Source organism: Phyllobates terribilis, unplaced genomic scaffold (assembly GCF_046119375.1).
Source record: "Phyllobates terribilis strain yellow unplaced genomic scaffold, ASM4611937v1 Scaffold_4__5_contigs__length_816908805, whole genome shotgun sequence".
NCBI classification, from domain to species: Eukaryota; Metazoa; Chordata; class Amphibia; order Anura; family Dendrobatidae; genus Phyllobates; species Phyllobates terribilis.
This window is the reverse complement of record NW_027362764.1, coordinates 563,364,200-563,378,213: the sequence shown is the minus strand read 5'-3', so window position 1 is coordinate 563,378,213 and position 14,014 is coordinate 563,364,200. Positions and strand designations below refer to the sequence as shown.

General features: G+C 42.8%; 1 protein-coding gene across 3 annotated transcripts in view; it reads right to left on the bottom strand.

Moving 5' to 3' along the window:
• Positions 1-14,014, bottom strand: part of PPP4R1 (protein phosphatase 4 regulatory subunit 1) — a 46,419-nt gene that overhangs the window by 31,249 nt on the left and 1,156 nt on the right. For 2 of the 3 annotated variants that reach the window (XM_073679037.1, XM_073679039.1), the window contains exons 2-7: positions 12,378-12,422; positions 4,972-5,107; positions 3,563-3,669; positions 3,282-3,424; positions 2,978-3,124; positions 10-117 (exon numbers count right to left, since the gene is read on the bottom strand). In XM_073679037.1, the coding sequence (XP_073535138.1) occupies positions 10-117; positions 2,978-3,124; positions 3,282-3,424; positions 3,563-3,669; positions 4,972-5,107; positions 12,378-12,422 (686 nt within the window). The remainder of the gene's footprint in view (positions 1-9; positions 118-2,977; positions 3,125-3,281; positions 3,425-3,562; positions 3,670-4,971; positions 5,108-12,377; positions 12,423-14,014) is intronic. The other variant, XM_073679038.1, reaches the window with a different exon arrangement.

Below are 14,014 nucleotides of genomic sequence, written 5' to 3'. Positions count from 1 at the left end.
AGCACATACCTTACGGACATGAAACATTCTGCAGTCACAACACATTTCACAAAACCGGGGCAGTATCAGCCTCTCTGTTATATCTTTACCCACCATTGAGGCCATTTTGCACATTATCTATGAAGGAAATGATACAAAAATGGATTAAAAACCACCACGACATAATTACCAAAACAAAAAAACAACACAGCAAGTGAGACATCCTTACATTCACCCACTACATTTGAGATAGTTGGTGAGGATGTACATAAAATAGCCAAAATATATTTTGTTCTTTAGATTTCCAGTTAGGCAGGAAGGTTAGGATAGATGGACTCCAGATTAAGGTAAAATAGCAGTTACACAACTTTAAAAGCAGGTTAAGAAAAATATATAGTGCAGAAAAAAATCCGTCCCCATAATATATGAACCTTCAGTTTATATTGACTTAATGGAGAAAGTCATCATCTGATTATAGCCCAATTCTTTCTGATCACTTGGGCCCTCTTCCCACATCTGTTTTTCAGGTTTATGGGATGGTTCAAAAGTGCTCTCTTTTCTTGGAAAGAGTCTGCACAAAAGGTAAATAGATGAAGCCAAAAAAACAAAATAATCAAGACACACAGTTTTGACCTAATTGGCTGATCAAACGCGCCCATTCGAATACAAAAACAACAACCACAAATTGAGTTATTTCACCGTGCAAGGCTGTGTGCCCACTATGCGTTTTTATTTTTTATTTATTTAATTTTTTTTTTTTTTAAGCGTTTCCGCAGCAGCGATTCCGCCGCAGAAACGCTTAAAAAACGCTTGGTAGAAGGTCTGTTATGTTCCCCAATGATAATCCGCATGTGCTCTGCACATGCTGCGGAAATTTCCGCTGTGGATTATCATTGCGGAAAAATCCGCAGCACTACCAATTATTTTGCGTAATCGCGGCGTTTTTGCCGCCATTGACTTGCATTGAATCACTTAATATCCGCATCACTACATGTGCACATGTGGATATTAAGCGATTCAATGTACGGACGGTACCTGGGTCTGAAGAGGAGACTCTCCTCCAGACCCGGGTACCATAGTACCTGTAAAAAGAATTTAAAATAAAAAAACAAACAAAAAAAAAAAAACATTATACTCGCCTTCTGATTGGCCCCCGATCTCCTTAGTGATGCATCCTGACTCCCCGGCGGCTCGCAATGATCAAAAAAAGGACCTTCCATGACGTCATTTAGTCATGTGACGGGTCACACGACCGCCGACGGGAGTGTGACCTGTCACATGACTAAATGATTTTTTTTTTTTTTTAATTTACCATTTTTATTCTTTTTTTTTTTTTTTTTTTTAACTAAACTTGGTCACACTATAAAAAATCCATGCCGTTTGCATGGATCTATATAGTGTGACCAAGTTGTCAAGCACTTTCCAAGTGATGCTAAATTCACTTGGAAAGCGCTTGACAACCCGCATGCGAAATTGCATGTGTAAAACGAGTGACAAAAAAAGTGTCCCTGGCTGAAAAAACGCATGTAAAAGCCGTATGCGTTTTTTCTGCCAGGGAGATGCAGAAACGCTCAGGAAAAATCCAGAGCATTTCTGCATCATGGGCACATAGCCTAATAGAAATGGGAAGCTTGAGAAACTGTTTTTTGCATTAGAAAAATTGTTCACTCGTTTTTACACAGTTTTTTTGGTCTGTTTTAATCAACAAAGCATCATCCATTAGTCTTCTGGGAGTCTTTATTTTTTAATCAGACTATTCATTTGAATGAATGAGTTTGTTCCTGCAAAAACTGTGAATATGCCTATAAACTTTAAAGGGAATGTTCAAACTAAGTCCCGCTGCTCAGTGCATCATGGCAGGGCCAATCATTTATATACACCTTCCCACCTGCTTGTTTTCCCTCAATCTCCACCCCTTTCTTTGATTGACAGCTTTGGCTTTATAGAGCCAGAGAAGGGAGGAGATAGATGAAAAACAAGCATGCGGGAAGGTGTATATAAATGATTGTGCATCATGGCAGCACCAGTGGCAGAGTGCCTGCACTTGGTTAGAACAGTCATTCTGTGCTGACAGAGTCCCTTTAATAGGTATGTGGTCTGCAAAAAAATGTGGGTGCACAGCGGACTGCCAGTGCCAGGGAGTGATTACAGCCGCGCTCATTGTGTAGTGAGCGGTGGCTGTAGCTGCTCCCTGCACTGCCATGACCACTGGAATTAAGTGGGTACAGGAAAGATTAAACTTCCTTTTCTCCCTGAAGCTGCCACTTCAGTAAGGCAGCTAAGTGGGTTATAAACACTATTTACCTGCAGAATAACCTGATATCTGTAGGTAAAGTGCAGTTATTGGAGGAGACCGGTTCTCTTTAAATGGAAACTTTTAAATACCACCTTCCCACCTGCTTATTTTCCCTCCATCTCCACCCCCCCCCTCCCCCGATTCACAGCTCAAGCTTGATTAAGCCAGGACAGGGTGGAGATGGAGGGAGAACAAGCAAGTGGGAAGATGCACTTAAATGTTTGGCCCCGCCATGATGCACCAAGCACCTGTACTTGGTTTGAACAGTCATCCTCTGCTGAAAGAGTCTTTAACTTCTGCTGTCAGAGACCGACAGCGGCATTTAAGTGGGTAAACTGCAACAAACGAACCAAGCTGCAGTTGCAGCAGATGGCAGGTATGTAACACAGCTGGCATCTGCCTGGTGGCAAGCCAGATCATCTCCTGAGCCAGTTTCATACATTCCTTAGCGATCTAATATAAAAATGCACATCACAGATATATAAAAGAGGGAAATGAAGAGCTCAAACTAAAAAGTTATGTATAGTGATGTATGGTTCATGAACAAAGAAATACATAAAAAAACCACACACATTCCTTTTGCTGCTAACGAGAAGCCAGACTGAAATGCGTGCAGCAGAAATTGCATTGGACAATAACAATTTAAACTTTTTTGTTTTGTACAAGACATACACAAAAAAAAAAAAAAATCTTAAAACTCACGGCTACAGCTTCAGTCTTGACATCATCATTGCTGTCTGGGGCAGTGAGATCGATGAGCACCGGACACACTTTATTCTCCACATCTGACCTTTCAATCAGTTCCTGTTCCAGTAACATCAGCAAAGCTGCTTGACTTGTCTTTCGAACCTGAAGCAATTAAATGACACCATTAATGAAACCCAAGAAAACTGTAGCCTAATCTAGAAGTCAGCGCTATAAAATTGGAAGCCAGTATCCACATGCTGTAGTACTTCATTTTTTTTGGGGGAGGGTTTATGAAAAAATTAATGAATAAAAGTCAAACCTGGTTATTCTGGTCAGCAAGATACCTCACTACAATGGGTAACAGATATTTGGAGAAAGCATGGGGAATTGATGGCCTGTTTTCTCGGCAGAACATTGCAAGGTGAGGCACTTGTTCCATGAGTTCAGCTCGTACTGTGGGCTCTGCACAGGAATAAGAGTGTTCAGTATTACTTAATGGGGATTGTGTCACGTAAGTGGTCAGTAATCGGAAATGACAAGCACAATTCAAGAGGCACATATATTGCAGGACAGCTTAGACGTCATAAAATGAGCACATACCAGAATCTTCTGAGAGTTTTGTAACCCTTTCTAGCACAGCGATACAATCTTTCTCATCATCGCAGACTTCTTTTAAGGTGTCCAGTAAACTTCGTGCAACCATTTGTCTGCAATGCAAAACAGGTAAAATTAGAAATGTACATCTATACAAAAGGCAAGAGGGAAAAATGAAAATTCAACCTAAAAAAATAAATTAAATCTGCACAGATACATTAGGAACATAACAAACATGTGCTGCTACAAGCCATCCCACTGACAGGCTCATAGCTTCACATTATAATTCAGTGCACATTCGCAATGAAGATCTCAAGAGAAAGGGAATAGGATGCCCTTTTCTTGGCACAGGAGAAATCAGCTGGTTCGAGAAGGGCTCTTTATCCTCCACGACCACATAAGCTGCTTCACATTCTAACATCTCCATGTTTTCTTTGGCCTTTAGCAGAAACTAATAGGCTTCCTAATATGAAAGAAATCAATTCAATACCCACTATATAAAACACATTTAAAAAAGCCTTACACATTTGCGCATATTTAACAGAAATCAGGCATGCTAGAACTGGACAAAGTAATGAGCAAGGGTCAATGGGTCTTAGATATTCCTGAAAGCAACTTGAACTCCAAATAAAGCATTATTGCTCAGTGAAAGGAGTAGTCTTTTTTTTTTTTTAAATATTCTACCAAGGTTCAGAGTACGCTCCAAAAATAAAAAACACATGCTTGCCTACCGAGCCTCAGCCTGGTGCCATTTCTTACAGTGTGGTTGCCCCATGACCATTACAACCAATCAAACCAATCACTCCAAAGACATACTGATAGGGAATGTAGATTGTGAGCCACAATGGGGACAGTGCCCATAATGTCTGTAAATTGTCTGAATTGTAAAGCGCTGCGGAATATGTTGGCGCTATATAAATAAAAAGATTATTATTATTAGTGGTTATCAACACGTCTTTGCTGCGGCCACTGACTGGCTACATCGATCATGCACTGACCACTCTGGAAAGAGTCGACCGGTGGAGGACCTGGGCAGGGGATTAGTATGCGAGATCATTTTTTGAAAATGCACTTGGGCCCTTAATTAAAAATAAATGAAAATGCATAGTATTCCTTTCCTGGTGCTACATTTATAGACTTTATAATGCTGCGTTCAATCAAGACATAAAAATAAACGCCATTAATCCAGCCCAAAACCCTACATGAAAAATCAGTGTAGACATCTGCATGCACTACATTCAGCTTTACTACTGTCAAAAAGAGAAAGTAGAAAGAAGTAACTTCCATAATGTGTGCAAATGGGGTATGTCAGCACCAGTGGTGACCATCGTGGTTTCCTTTATAAAAGGAAACCATGATACAAGCTTGACAAAAAGTCTAATGAATGAAGATAAAGAGCGAAGGTATATACGGACCTGTTAAATATGTTTTCACTTGTGGCGTACTTGTCCAATCTTCCAAGAGGTGTCAACATTTCATCTTGTGAGACGAAGTCCAAGGCTGAAGGTATAATAATCACATCAGACTCTGAGCTGTAGTCATCCACACCAACTATCAGAAACATCAGAAACATGGCTTGAAAAATCAAGATACATTTAACTACCAAACGTTTGTGATAAAGTGCGGTGGTCTGTTCTCCATAAAGATCAAAACCATCTGTGCCACCATGACCTGAAAAGCAACTCAACTGACTTTCATTAGGATGTCTCAGGAAAATGGCAAAATATATCATCTACATGCATGCCACTAAGACTGGAAGCCAGCAGCTCCCGGGAGGATAAGACTACGTTCATACGATGAGCTTTTATCGCTGCACATTTTCCCTGCATCAAAAATGCAGTCTTACAGTTCCAGCAAAGTGGATGGGATTTATATAGATCTCATGGCCACGATGCACGTTTCAAATCCGCAACATGTCAATTTCTCTTGCGGTTATGTGGAGTTTTCTGTGCGGATTTTCCCCACAGACTCACAAATAGATGCGAAAAATCCGCAGGTAAAAAAAAGCAAAAGTGCGTTTCCACTGTGGAATTGCACTAAAAACACATGTAATTCACACCTACGTATGGCAATAAAGCGCAGTGAAATCAAACTACCAAAAAGTTTCAAAAACAAAGCAGGCTTAAAGAACAACACACCAGACAGGCAAATCGCAGCGTCAAAAAAAAAAAAAAAAAAAAAAAAAAAAAAAAAAAAAAAAAAAAAAACAAAACGTAACGAAAAAAAGTAAGGAAGCCAATTTAAGTAATGGGTGAAGAAATTCTGCAACATTAAAAGCTCATCGAAAAAGTGTTCATGTCCTCCTGGAAGCAGTTGTTTCATTAAGCGGCTAAAAACATTTTAACCCTTCATCTGCAGACAAATACCGTTTTTTTGTTTTTTGTTTTTTTGAGTTGTTGCAAGCGTTCTAACAAAATGCAATGTAAAGCGATCAGAACGTCACGTACTCCAAAAGGTCACTAAAAATGCCAGCTTCCCACACAACAAAAAAATAAGCCTACATACAGTTCCATCAAGTAATAAGAGTGAAAAAAAAGTCAGACATTTTTAAACTACCAAATAATAAATTGTACACACAATGTTTGGTGTTTGTACTGACCTGATCCATCAAATTGCTAAGTCATTGTTGATATACTATGAACACCGTAGACACGAAAAATAAAAAAAAAAAAACATCTCATCCAACTTGGAATTTTTTTCTCTCCTGTTTTTAGTACAGTATATGATTAAGTGAATGGTATAATTGAAAACTACAGAAAAGAAGAAGGTCTCGTACACGTATGTCAATGGGAAAAAAATAAAAGTTCAAACTTCAAAAGAAGGGGAGGAAAAAATGAATGTTCAAAAAGAAAAAAAAAAACAGAACACACCTGGGGTGGTGGGGGTGTTAAATGGTTAAGCAATAGCTATAGAGGGATGGACAAGGGCAGACTCCATTCCATGCCCGGTATGTATTTGCTGGATCACAGTTTGGTATCTTTTCACTTACAGCATCTGTGTGATAATCTGTAGCCAAATAGTGGTTTAATAATGGTGGGCTGCCTTACTGGAGCAGCAGCTACAGGGAGAAAACAATGTTTTATTCTTCCGGCAGACGCTCACTTCCAGTCATTGTTCACTACTAGGAAGTGAGCCATTTATCACTTCACAGCTTATTGATTGACAGTCGGCACAACACGCACACTATTGCTGGCTGTCAGTCAAAGTTCAGGTGAGTGATTACAGAGCGTGCAGTGTATAGCGAGTGGTGACTAACAGCTCCCTGCACCGCCCCGATGACTGGAAGCAAGCGGTTACAGGGAAGATATAACTTCATTTTAGCACTGTGGCAGTGCTTTTAGGAAGCCCGCCAGGCATGAAAATGCCATTTACCTGCAGATTACCACTATATCTGCATGTAAATAGTGTTTTTTAGGAAGGAGACAGGTTCACTTTAAATGGTTAATGTTTGATGGGTTTAGCTTTAGTTTTATTGATGTTTTGGACAAAAGTGTTACTTTGCTGCTTCTGATTCCATAAACAACATAATTGGACAAAGGTAATAAATAATTGAACACCTTGCAGTACGACCCACAATGTAGTCATTAAATTCCACTAAGTGGAAGCAAATTAGAACATCATGTACTTTTCAATCCACAAGCGAATGCAAAAACTGGAAAGTGTCAGCAGCCAGGGCCTGTTCACATTTTACATGTTTATCCTACAGAGCACAGTAAGAAAAGTACAAGTTAAGGCCCCACCATACACAATACATAGAAGTAGGCCAAACCCACCAATTTCGGCAAACCATCTAAGAGTATTGCCACTCCTCCCCGGCAGAGGATGACGGGGGAATAGAAGGATTTGGTCTATTGAATTTCAAGGTCAAACCCTTCTGTTTGGCGAGCAGATTCTTCAAGTGGCTTTCATATAGACCATGTGCATTGGGGGGGTGTGGGCAGAGAACTGTCAAAACAGTTGTTCGGTCAACTATCTAATGTGTACGGCCGGCTGTAATCGTATACTAATATTTATTTTGTACTGCATCGTCAAGAGCATTTAAAAAGGAAACCTGTCACCAGGTTTTTCCGATATAACCTCCGACCACCACCTTTCAGCCCTGTGTTACAGCATTAGGTCTTCAAGCCGCCCTGCAAAAAAAAAAAAAAAACACCCCAAAAAACTGGTCTGATGGGCGTTGTTGGTCCTGGTCCGGCGCCACCTCCCCTCTTGCGATCGCCATCCTTCTCTGCTTCGTGTGGATGACGCGTCCTACATCATCCACAGTGTTCTCCATCGCGCGCCTGAGCAAGCGTACTTCTCTCTGCCCTGCTGAGAGCAGAGCAAAGTCCTGTAGTGCGCATGCACCGGGGCTCTTTGGCCTTTTCCTGAGCAAAACAGTTCTTTGTTCTTCCCTCAGCAAGGCAGAGAGAAGTGCGCCTGCGCAGGAGCGTGATTGGGAATACTATGGATGATGTAGGACGAGTCATCCACATGAAGAAGGGCAGGAGGATGACATCGCAAGAAGACAGGAGGCGCTGGACCTAGACCAGCGACACCCATCGGACCGCCCGCCCTGTAAGTGAATATAATAATAGATTTTTTTTGTTTCGCAGGCCGGCTTGAAGACTTATTTACAGCATTCCAGAATGCTGTAACACAGGGCTTAAAGGTGGTGGCTGTAGGTTATATGGCAAACACCTGGTCACAGGGTCCCTTTAAATAGCTTTTCATGATGTAGTCATTAAACAGATGGCATTATAGCCTACGGGTGACAAATGCCTTAAAATAATGCCCAACAATGGCACTCAGCAACCTTTGACTACAATGGCATCTGCGTAACAAATTATTCATGTAATGCCTATAATGCATCTGTTTAAGGGAACCTGTCAATTCACTCACAAAGCCTAAACCATGAGTAGAATGAATTTCAGCTAGGTATATTCTCTAATTCTCTGGCATTTCAGAGAGGATATACTTTAAAGATCTTGGTTCCATTGCTGGAGAACAGACTAGTCTTGCTCCATTCCTCAACAGCTCTTCCTAGCGCTTTAGAAGAAATTGACAGGTCTGGCACTTATCTGACCTCTAAAATGGGCATACAGGCGATAGAAATGTAAATCTATACCTACCTGTATGCCTCATATTAGAAATCTTGTTGCTGTGAAATTGTGTTTTAATCTTTCAGGTTTCTAGTCCTTGCAGGCCATGGGCCCGCAAGAAATTTCAGCCTACTTTGTGAATTACAATGTTTCCCCCCCGCCCCTGCACGTCACAGTGCTCTGCAGTTTCGTCGTCCAAAACTCAAGCATGCGCACACTTTTACTCCAGTCTATGTTGTGTACAGCAGTGACTTCTGCTCCAGTGATCTCCAGCGTGCGCAACACTAAGGTGCTCTCCCCACTTCCTCCTTCCATCGTTAGGATCCATATGTATATGCATATGGTTCCCAGCGATGACGGTGCAGGGAGGAAATGGGGAGAGCACCTTAATGTTGCGCACGCCGGAGGTCACTGGAGCAGAAGTAACAGTGACTCGACGGCGCCTGCGCACAAGTTCCCTCCTGTACAATGAGCATAGAAGGGAGGAAGAAGTGCCCAGGCTTTGCGCACTGCACAGAGCACTGACGTGCAGGAGAGGGGGGAAACATTATAATTAATACAGGAGGAGGGGATTTCTTGCGGGCCCTGGGCCTGCAAGTATTAGAAACCCGAAAGAATAAAAAGCAATGTCACAGCAACCATACAGGTATGTAGAGATTTACATTTCTATCACCTGTATGCCCATATTAGTAGGTCAGATAAGTGCCAAGGGGGTGACAGATTCCCTTTAAAGGCTGTATGTATCAGATGCATGATTTCAGCCACATACAGTATGTTTGACTCTGAAATGATGCGGTGTTGCAGAGAAAAAAAAAACATGGTTTTATATCTGCTGGGAACAGAGCCCCAAGGGAGACTAGACGGGCAGGTGGGTCCCCAGCGGCTTTTCCTCGCTTCCTTCAGTTGAATGATTGGTCTCTTCCTATAAAAGCATGCAAGGAGAGACCTGTCACTCCACATGAGCAAGCGGGGAGAAGCTGCAGTGGACAAGGCCTGTTCAACTACTCTCCTGTGCAGCTCGGTCTCCTATGGCTATTAAACTATGTCTGTCTCTGAAATGCTGCAGCTTTCAGAGAAACATATGGCTGAATTCATGCACCAAGTGTCTAATACATGCTACCTGTGGATTGGGCAACAAGCATCTGTCAGGATCCCTTTAACGAGTAATCATTTTATCTTCATAAATAATTAGTACTCATGAAAATAAGAAAATTTTCTATATATTTTATTAGAGAAATCTGCAACTTTCTCCTCCTGGACTGATCATTCATTCACAAAATTCTCAATTCACTAGCAAAATCAGTATTCAGTATGCAGTTAGGGTGGCCTAAATATGCTAAGGTCTGCAGTGTGTCTGGACTTGTCTCCCATAGAGATTATCTGGGACAATTGAAATGAGAGTTGGAAGCAGCAGATCTTGACAGTTTGCAATTCCTCAGACCACCATTAATAACAGCCAAGGTATGCAAGTTCCCTTCTTTCTTTGGGAATGATTAGCTTGCAAAAGAGAAGACTGAGAGGAGACTTAATAGCTGTCTACAAATATCTCAAGGGCTGTCACACTGTAGAGGGATCAAGTTTATTCTCATTTGCACAAAGAAAGACTAGAAGCAATGGGATGAAACTGAATTGGAGAAGATACAGATTAGATAGAAAAAAGTCTTTTTGACAGTGAGGGTGATCAATGAGTGGAAGAGGCGGCCATGAGAGGTGGCGAGTTCTCCTTCAATGGAAGTCTTATAACAGAGGCTGGACCGACATCTGTCTGAGATGGTTAAGTGAATCCTGCATTGAGCAGGGGGTTGGACCAGATGACCCTGGAGGTCCCCCTCCAACTCTAACATTCTATGATTCGGTGTGTGGTGCTCTTCTTATTCAGTACTGAATAAATTAAGGAGGTTTTGAAAATGTTGTTTCCAATTTCATATCACCAACTTGTGATTTCCTTATCTCCATGACTTTTCCTTCTTGGTGTTACAATTTCAATGGTGAGTAGTGTACTGTATTATGTATTTTACACACTTTCTCCTCCTTCTCTGACAATGTGTGACTTTTCGGAAAAATGTTGAGGGATTTAACAGACACTGTGCCCCACACTTTTAAGGCACATTTCTGACACAATGTAAGCCCACCAATAGGTGGTGTAAACGAGGTTGGTTTTCACCACCTTGAAGTCCATCACTATATGCTCACTGATCCGTGGTCGTTTACGAGCCTGTTTATAGACTGGCAAACGGCATATCATCATCCGCTCAGAACGATCAGTAATGGATTGCTCAGTACACATAGGCTGCCACTGTTCTCAGCAGAACAAAAACAAGGCTGTCACTGTTCTCAGAAGCGCAAAAACAATGCAAACCAAAACTACATTTTAAGTCAACAGATCTAGGAATAAAAATAATTTCCACAATTAGATGTGCTAAAAAAAGAATAAGTTGTGCTTAGAATCTTACATAAGCGCCCCTGCTGTGTCTGACCGTGCAGGGACATGGTCTGATCATACCACAGCTCCTGGGCAGGGGAAGACACAAAAGAGTATACTCACATTATAGCATGGAGATCGCAGCGAATTCTGTGAGGTAATACATTTCTCTGCCTGTTTTTAAGCATTTTTTACCTCACAGAAATAATCCTCTGTGATCCCCTGCTATGTCTGTATACTCTTTTGCTTCCTCCCCTGCCCAGGAGATGTGGTATGGTCAGACCATGTTCCTGCACGGTCAGACACAACTAGTGATGAGCTCAAGTGCTGGTTACTAGAGTTTGCCTAGGGTACTCGGGTATGCACAGAGTATCGCGGGTGCTCAAGTGACATGTTCAAGTCCCCGCGGCCGCATGTTTCGCAGCTGTTATACAGCCAAAAACATGCGGGGATTGCCTGACAAACACGGGCAATCCCTGGATGTTTTGTGGTTGTCTAACAGCCGCAAAACATGCGGCCACGGGAACTCGAACATGTCACTCGAGCACCCATGATACCCGAGCATACTAGGCAAACTTGAGTAATGAGCATTTGCGCGCATCACTAGAAACAACCATTACACAGTACATAGCAGGGACACATTTATAAGATTATCTCAGCACAGGAACATATATATATATATATATATATATATATATATATATATATATATATATATATATATATATATATATATCCGATTGTCGAAGTTATTTTTATTCCAAGATCTAATAATTAAAACGTACTTTGTTCTTGGGACAACCTCTTAAGCAGCACCCTTTCTGTGTCTCTCTATAGATAGCATGTAACCGAATCACTCAGTTCATCTTGTATCAAGCAGAACACTTACATTCAGTTAGACTTTTAATCTTTGCAAATTTTATTCAAAATACAGTGACCATGTAAATTCCATCACCACCCACCCATCCTAAGTGTCCCTGCTCCCAAGAACTGATGAGCTCACACCATCAGGATTATACAGCTATTCAGGCAAGAACTTTCGTAGTAAGTATACCAGCCTCATCAGGTCTAAGCGCTACTTAATAAGGTATTCAGCTTGTATTGTGATATCTAGTGACAGATCAGCTTTAAAACATAAAATATCAAAAGGAACATTGCAAAGATTGTCCATCTGTACAGTGTGCTCCATTATTCATAGTCGTATAAATGAAGAAATCATGACATTAAAGAGGGCATTTCTCAATGAGCAATCATCTGTATAGTGTATTCCACATGGAGCGGTAAGCAGATAGTAAACTATGCAAGAAATGAAACTTACATCCATCTATTTCTTCCTGAACATCATCCTGCAGCAGCGACAAATCTACAAGAAACACAGAAATCATTACTGTAATACTCCTGAGGGAGAGAGAGGAGAACAGGGACAGTGTGCTGTATAGTACTACACACAGACATGTGCGGTATTACTCATGATAGCATTTTAATGGTGTGGAGTGGTAAGTGAGGAAGAGAACTGGAATTTGTGTTTTCGCCTGTGATGAGCATGCGAGGATCTGTACATGTCTACCCTATGGCAGCATACAATGTGCCACCTAGTAAAGCTGATTAGAATCCACTGACCGCGAGAGAGCCACAAGTGAAGATGTGGGCAGCAGAAGTGTTAAAAGGGTTATTCCCAAAACTGATTATCACCAATACATAAGACAAGCACAATTTACTTATCGCCAGGCATCCAACCACATGCGCACCTCTGCTGCATTCTAGGCACCCTCTTGGCATCGCAGAGGGACCCAGACATCAATAAGGTATTCCCTGTCCTATAGATGGATGATAAAGGGGTATTCCTACAATGGAAAGTTATCACCTATCAATAGGACATGGTGGTACTGATGTCTGTGACCCCCAGCATCACCAAGCAAGTGGTCTGTCTTTAGAGAATGCAGCAGAGGTGGGCACGTGGTCGGAAAGTTCTCTCTGTCCTATGGATTGGTGACAACTTTGAATTGTGGGAACCCAACCCGATGCCAATATCAGACACATTACACAGGCGATTTCAGTGCCAAGTAAAGAGGTCACCACTGTATAAAGTGATGTTACAATCTGACATCTGCTGTGCGTTATTCCCTAATGATCCCTGATTGCCGTCAGTGATTGGGATCTTGACCCAATGTGGAAGCCCTGCAGACCGCTGAAGATTGTAGTCACATGTAATGTTAGTCACAGGAGAACGTAATGGACAGGACGGTCATTCACAGAAGAATATTTCCACTGAACTGGACAAGCTGATCCGTTCCTCCACACAGACATGACCTAGCCACTTATATCACACAGAGGCCATGACTGTTCTCCCCGCCGTGGTCACCCTACACATCTGACACAGGAGAATACCACCCACACCACAGAATCAGTGGTGCTCAATGTCTAACATCTCAGGGCACAAGGGACAGGAACACGGCGAGCAACAATATATTTGTCCGATCTGGAAATGAAAATCTACCAAAGAGTTTAGGGCACAAAACCATGACCAATAACAGAAGTAGCCAGCAGGCAGGCACCATCGCCCACCTCAGCCAGAGCCACAGGGGGGGGGGGGGGGGGGGGGGGGGCGACACCATCGCCCGCCTCGGCCAGAGCCACAGGGGGGGGGGGGGGGGGGGGCACACCATCGCCCGCCTCGGCCAGAGCCACAGGGGGGGGGGGGCGACACCATCGCCCGCCTCGGCCAGAGCCACAGGGGGGGGGGGGGGGGGGCGACACCATCGCCCGCCTCGGCCAGAGCCACAGGGGGGGGAGGGCGACACCATCGCCCGCCTCGGCCAGAGCCACAGGGGGGGGAGGGCGACACCATCGCCCGCCTCGGCCAGAGCCACAGGGGGGGGAGGGCGACACCATCGCCCGCCTCGGCCAGAGCCACAGGGGGGGGAGGGCGACACCATCGCCCGCCTCGGCCAGAGC